Raw genomic sequence first — 6966 nt, forward strand, 5'->3', positions numbered from 1 at the left:
TGGAAGCGGCGGCATGTCCGGCTTCTAAGTGCAGGCAGGGGCAGCCATGGGGGTCTCTGTGCGCTGCCTCCGCCCCAAGCGCCCGCTCCGCAGCTCCCCTTGGCAGGCCCTCTGATAAGGAGCAGGGCCTCAGGGCAGGGGGCGGGGCAAGGGTGTTTGGGTTTGGACCAGACATGCCAAACCCAGGAAAAAAACACAGAAAATGGGCTTGTTTTTGGCTTAATTGGCTTGTGAGTTGCTTGTTGGCTAGTTTTTGGCTTGTACCTTGTTGCTTGTTTGGCTTGTGGCTTGTAGTAGCTTGTTTATTTTTTTTTGATTGGCTACCTGCAAGCAGGGGGGAGGCGGGGAGAGAGTCGGGGTGCACAGCGGGCCCACCGCAGTGCCAGACTGCAGGCCAGGGGGGGATCTAGTCACATAGAGGGTTGGGGTTCTTAGGGATTGGCTTGTTCTGGCCTTGTTTTGAAATGGGATTAGTTTGATTTTTGGCTTCTTGTGAAATTCGGGAGCTTATTTACCGCGTGAACGCTGCCAACTGTGCTTTGGACTTTGTGCGATCAGCCAGTTGGCAACCCTCAGAGGAAGGAGTGACACTAATTATTATATTGCCCGGCCTGGTGCTTTGCAAAACACCAGCCTCCTACAGCCCCCGTCCCTGAGCACTTTGCATCCTCAGCAGGACACACATCACACAACGCAGGGCCAAGCTAATCTGCCAGTGCCCCTGGTGCCCTCTGGGCTGTTCCACCCTGGGTCTCCCCCTCCCCCTGCAGCCCGGTGCACTCTGGGCTATTCCCCCAGGATCTTACCCTCCCCCTGGACACTGCAATCGGATAAACAAGCGCGCGATAACCCCTGCCCTCTCCTGATTGGTGACTGCGGGGGGCCGGAGGCGGGCCGCTTTCTGCCGGGGCCGCCCTCTTCGGCTGCTGATTGGTCGGAGCGGCCGGGGGCGCGGCGCTGGAAGCCGGGGGGGCGGGGCGCCCGTCGCTGATTGGCGGAGCGGCCGGGGGCGGGTGAGGCTTGGGCAGGCCGTTGAGGCGGAGCCCGAGGGCCGTTGCCATGAATTGGGGCCGCCTGGGCAGACGGGTGCTGCTGTGCGGAGCACTAGGCGTGCGGGGTCTGAGCCGGAGCATGGTGAGTGCGGGGCCCCCTCGGCGGGGCGGGTGGGGCCGGGCTCGCGCTCCCTCAGGTCGCCCCGCTCTATGGTCCTACCATCGAGTCGGCGGCGCGGCTAGAGAGGACCTGGCCGCCCCCCCTCCCCCCGGAGAAGGGGCCCGTTCGGCGGCTCCCCCAGCCTGGCCCTGAGGGGCGGCCTGAGCCCCCGGGGCGACCGCTGCGGGGTCCGGGGCGGGGGGGGCTGAGGCCTGGAGGGGCCTCCAGCCCCGCCCCCCGCCTCTCTGAATGGAGCCGGGACAGCCTGCGGGGGATGCGGGGGGGCGCTGAGCGCGGCGGGGGGGGGGCGCTGAGCGCGGCGGGGGGGGGGCGCTGAGCGCGGCGGGGGGGGGGGCGCTGAGCGCGGCGGGGGGGGCGGGTCCCGGGGGGATGCGGGGGGGGTTGGCGCTGAGCGCGGCGGGGGGGGGGGCGGGTCCCGGGGGGATGCGGGGGGGGTTGGCGCTGAGCGCGGCGGGGGGGGGGGCGGGTCCCGGGGGGATGCGGGGGGGGGTTGGCGCTGAGCGCGGCGGGGGGGGGCGGGTCCCGGGGGGATGCGGGGGGGGGGGCGCTGAGGGAGGCGGGTCCCGGGGGGATGCGGGGGGGGGGGGGCGCTGAGCGAGGCGGGGGAGGCGGGTCCCGGGGGGGGCTGAGCGAGGCCGGGGGGGGGGGCGCTGAGCGAGGCGGAGGATTGGGGGGCGGGTTGCGGGGGGGGCGCTGAGCGAGGCGGGGGGGGCTCCCCCCTTTCCCGTGACGCTGAAGGGCACGCGCAGGCCGGCGGCTGCGCCCCCTCCTCCCCCCCCCCCCAGTCTGGCTGGATTCCTGCCTGCGCCGCTCTGGAGCGGGCTGGGGCACCGGTCCCGGTCGGCAGGACAGCGGCCTGGGGCTGCCTCCCGCATCAGCAGCGTTAACCCAGCCCCGAGTCCCGTGCGGGGGGGGGCTGGCTCGGCTGAGGCTGTCGGAGCCGCAATGCAGCTGGAGGACGGCTCCTCGCTGGGCCTCAGTTCCCCTGGGAACACGCTGCTTCTGAGTCACGGTCACAAGACCCACTCCTGTCCCGAGCCCTAGTAGCGCTTGTGACCCGTGTTAATTCCTTTGATACCCGAGATTAGTGCTGTGCTTCACACCAGTCCTCCAGCGTATCGACCCTCCTGATCGTCTGCTTTGTGCGCAGTCAGTTGCTTGAAGGCGCTAATACCAATTCGAACAATGGGATTTTTTTACCTGTGTGTAACTTAACCTGCAGCAAGCCCTGCCCAATACTGCTGTCAAGGGGTGTGTGTGTGTGGGGGGGCTTGGGTAAAGAAGTGGGGTGTTGTGTATGGTTCTAGACAGTTGAACCTCTTCCATTTTTGGTAGGAGTAGGTCTGTATCTTTGATCACGATCAGGTGGGAAGCAAGGAACAGTGAGTGAAGGTCACTGTTTGAAGAGAGGCTTTGTTGGTAGTGGAACAGCCTCTCTTGAATGTGTGGCTGCTGCCTTTCCCTGGCATGCTGCGTATCTGACTTCTGTGCTCAAAGACTGGGGTGAGATACCTTTATTGGGAAACTGATCTTGACCCTTGGCTGTCTTGCAGTGTACCCAGGTGGATGACGGGCGATCTGCCAAATCAATATATGAATTCCATGCCAAAGACATTGATGGCAATGATGTGTCCCTGGAAAAGTACAGGTAAGTGGTGAGGAGCCCAGGTGCTGTGAGCTTGGCTGGCTCAGCGAGGTACCCAAAGCACAAACCTTATGGCTAGCCTGTAGATAAGCTATTAATACTTCAGTCTCCTCTAATCTTGTCAAGCCAACAACAACAAGAAAAACTGTTAATATTCCCAGCCCAGGGAGGAGTGCTGGTGAGAGAGCAGCACATCCAGGCCCTGGGGAGGAGGAGTGCCCCAAAGGGACTACACTAGGCAACTGAACTAAGCAGGGGCAGCTTGGCTCCAGATGGACAGGCTGTGCCTGACTACTGGGTGGGGTTCAGAAGGTCTGTGACTTGCACCGAATGGGAGGTGTGGAGAATTCTGTGACTCACATCTGATGCAAATGAGTCCAGGAAAGGGGTGCATGTGAGGAGCCAGTTAGCAGGTTACATCCAACAGGGAAGAAAAGCAATGGCCATTCTGTAGGGAGGGTCCCTTGCTGCAGATATAATGTCTGTCTTTGTGGGGTAGATCAGCTCCAGCCCTTTAGCGGTCAGTGACTCTGCTTCTTTCCCAGGGGGTACGTCTGCATCATCACCAATGTAGCATCCAAATGAGGAAAAACTGACGTAAACTACACTCAGCTTGTCGATATGTACGCCAGATACGCTGAGAGGGGTTTACGCATCCTGGGCTTCCCCTGCAACCAGTTTGGAAACCAGGTGGGTGGCACCTCTGCCTTCTTGCACTCTGCCTGCTAAGGAAAGGGGGTTCCTCTAGGGGGAAAAAAGCAGCTCTTTCTCCCTAGCAAAGGGGGCTGGCTCGGCAGCCCTAGAGACTGAAGGATCCTTGTAGTTAGCATGGGCTTGGCAAGTATTCCCAGCGTATAGTGCCTTTAAGTACTACCATCAGATAAACCGCTAATTACACAGCCTCCCTAGCATATGAGTGGGAGTACAGTTTAGTCTTTGGCCCATTCACACTTTGATGTCTCTGCCAAAAATTGGTCATGGTGACTGGTGATGCACACTTTGGTCTTAAAGAATTAGGCTATTTGCCATCAAGCTGGGGTAATGCACCCAGTCTTCAGCTGGGCTGCCTGAGGCACAGGGAGGCTGTGGGTGACTCAGTGTGCATTAGAACATGGAAGTGTAGCTCTGCCAGGCATTCAGGTGGACCATGTGGCTCCAGTCATCTCCTGAGCCCAGTTGTATTCAAGTAACCATGCTCCCTGCCAGCTGTGTCCCAGCAATGAGTGGGATATTCTAGAAGCAAGCTCCTCACGCCTCCTTCATCACCCAGCCCACCCAACTTCATTCCCTCAATGTACACGCATCCTGCCCTCCGAATCTGAGCCTGGAACTGTGTGTAATCCAAATGGAATGGGGTTCTGGGTAGTCAGTCATAGCCTAATGATGCAAGACCACTCACTTCCCACAGTAACCCTTCTCTTTGCTTCTTAGGAGCCTGGGGATGAGTCTCAGATCAAACAATTTGTTGCAAGCTATGGGGTGAAGTTTGACATGTATAGCAAGATAGAGGTCAACGGGAACAACGCCCATCCTCTCTGGAAATGGATGAAAGATCAGCCCAAAGGAAGAGGCACCCTGGGAAAGTGAGTGCAGACCCAGAGCAGTAACAGACGCAGAAGGAAGTGGTAGCATTAGAGAAACAGCTTGGCCCCATTGGTGTCATTGGAATGGGGGAGGGGGGGAGCAAGTCAATCCTGGGATGAAACCAAAAGAGGGGACTTAAGCCTGCACCACTGGCAGCAGGGTGACTCTGGACTGGAGAGGAAGGGGCTGTGGGGTGGATGGCTTGGAAAGCTGCATGGTCACAGAGCAGTCCCCAGTTTGGGCCTGTTGGAAGTAGTGGCAGAGCAGGCTGTTGGGTTAGGCATGGGGCTGTGGTGGGTGGGCGCTCCTATCCGCGCTGGGACTGGTTTATAACAGCTGCTGTCTCACTGGTGTTCTCTCTCCTTCCTAGTGCAATAAAATGGAACTTCACAAAGGTAGGACTCTGCTCTCTTCTCATTGGGGGTTTTCGCCTCTAAAATGGCCTGACCGTTTGTGGTGTGATCCTGTAAGATCCCAGAAGCTAAGCAAGGTTGGGTGGGAGGCTCCAAGAAACACTTAGCTGCTGGAAGAGGTGTTGGAGGCAGGGGCCAGGGAGCCTAGTGAGATTACTCCTCCTGAGCAGGCATTGACCCACAGCTCCTAGACCTAAAACTGAGGCCCTGACCTTGCATGTGGGTCCTAGATCAAACCCTCTAAGGGATAGGGGTGTCCGGCCAGACTCCGGCTTGGCTAACTACATTCTACCTCACTCCGTTTCAGTGGGATACATCAGTCTTCGCTTTGCGCATTGAATTGTTGTGTGGTGGTGGTGAGGAAGAGCTTGCCTCATGTCAGAGGTGGCTGCATTTCAGCATTTGGGGATGGAGGTCTTGTACATCATGAGCTCAGAAGATTTCAAAGCACTCGATCCCCCTGCAAAGGAGCTGCAGTTCTTGTAAGGGACCTGGGGAGGGATAGTGGCTTACCACGTGCCCCCAAAGCTGCGTCTCCACCCATGGCCTCCCTGCTGCCCAGGGGAGTTAGCCATAATAGAACCTGGCCTTGAAGCTCATTTCCTGTAGTGTTCTGTGCGTGACTCAAGCGTTGGGTTCCAGTGGGGCAGAGCACTCATGTGGGTCCAGGATTATTCATGCTTGTCTCTTTTAACTCCACAGTTCCTCATTAACAAGGAGGGCCATGTGGTGAAGAGATACAGCCCAATGGATGATCCATATGTAAGTCAGCCAAGCTGTGTGTCACAAAGCAGAGCTTTAATAGTGGGTCCAAACTTGGGGGAGGAAGGGAAAGAAGATACTTTGCCAATAGCTTCCTGCACTGCCCTTGCTATTAGTCATGTACCAAGACTTGGGTAATGCAGCATCATGACTCCGTGGCTGAGGTCCTTGTTTCTCCCCAGCCTGCAGTGAACACACAGAAAGAGCTGCTGGGTTTCCTTCCACTCTACAGGCTAACAAAACTTAAGCTGCCCTTTGACCCTGTAGTGGGTGGGGAGTTCTCTCTGCAGGAGTGTAATGCAGAGGGATGAAAATGAGCAGGGTGGGATTCAAGTAGCTAAGAAGCTGTGCCCACAGCTGGTAGGGATGTTGCACAGGGAGGTGTTCCTAATCAGTGGTGTAGAGCTCTGGATACAGCAGGCAGGGGCTAGTTATCCTTCATGGACAGGACAGCGGGGGGGCTCTCCAGACCCTCAAGAGAAACAGCACTTGACTCCCTCTTCTCTGCAGGTGATTGAGAAGGACCTGCCCGCTTTCCTGTAGACCTGTTCACTTCGACACTGGACCATTCCCTCTGCTTAGCAATGGCTTTTACCTGTTCCCTGTGGAGTCTTCCCATCCGGCCCCAATGACGGCCTGCCTTAAAGCCAGCCTGCTGGTGAGGCAGACCTGAAAGCTTGGCGTGCATCTGCGGGAAGAAGGCTTCACTGGGCTGGTGGCTGTTGCTGGGCAGTTTCCATAAGACTGGACTTGGGCACTCACTTTTGTTGCAATAAAAGTTTATGCTGAAACTGACAAATGTCTTGTCTGAGTCTGTTGGAAGCAGCTGTGTGTAACATGGTGCAGAATAGGAAGCTCCAGTGACTCTTCCAAGTAGCAACCATCTCTGTGGGGGAGGATGCTCTCTTCTGTGCAGTGCCAGGGAACAGCTGCTGGGGAAAAGTCTGGTTGTATTGGCAACTTTTATGCTGGCCACTGTCAGAGTGGTGGGGAGCAGAAAGCAATGGACTCTGCTGCTGGGAGTTTGAAACAGGTTAGCTGGATCCTGGGGAAGTCATTTTACCCAAGGAAACACTTTATTCTGCCCAAGCCTGTGCTAAACATGAGTTTATGTAACTCCTGCTCTTGGAGCCAACAGCTGGGTCTGAGCGGGATAATCCTTGGTAATACCAATAGGAATTAAGCAGCAAGTGCCGAGACCTTCCCTGGAGCTATTTGTTTCTAGATTTCCCCAAGCAGGCTAAGGCAGCATCTTCTGGCTGTTCCGCTACAGCAGGGGGTGATTAGCTGGACTGCCTGTCGCCGGGAGCAAGGGAGGCTGCAGCATCGACCAGCCACATGTGACTTGTTTTGTGTGGCTGAATTTAGTTGTAAGCACTAGGCCAGCTG

At 57.5% G+C, this 6966-nt stretch overlaps 1 protein-coding gene across 1 annotated transcript; it reads left to right on the top strand.

The window, feature by feature from the left end:
- Positions 1-1019: 1019 nt before the first annotated feature.
- GPX4 (glutathione peroxidase 4) lies at positions 1020-6376 on the top strand. Its single transcript, XM_065421985.1, has 7 exons — positions 1020-1134; positions 2727-2821; positions 3364-3508; positions 4250-4401; positions 4773-4797; positions 5518-5577; positions 6088-6376. Exons 1-7 carry the CDS (start codon positions 1060-1062, stop codon positions 6118-6120), a joined length of 585 nt encoding a protein of 194 aa, XP_065278057.1. The 5' UTR covers positions 1020-1059; the 3' UTR covers positions 6121-6376.
- Positions 6377-6966: the final 590 nt, after the last annotated feature.

Source organism: Emys orbicularis, chromosome 24 (assembly GCF_028017835.1).
Source record: "Emys orbicularis isolate rEmyOrb1 chromosome 24, rEmyOrb1.hap1, whole genome shotgun sequence".
Classification (NCBI taxonomy): Eukaryota; Metazoa; Chordata; order Testudines; family Emydidae; genus Emys; species Emys orbicularis.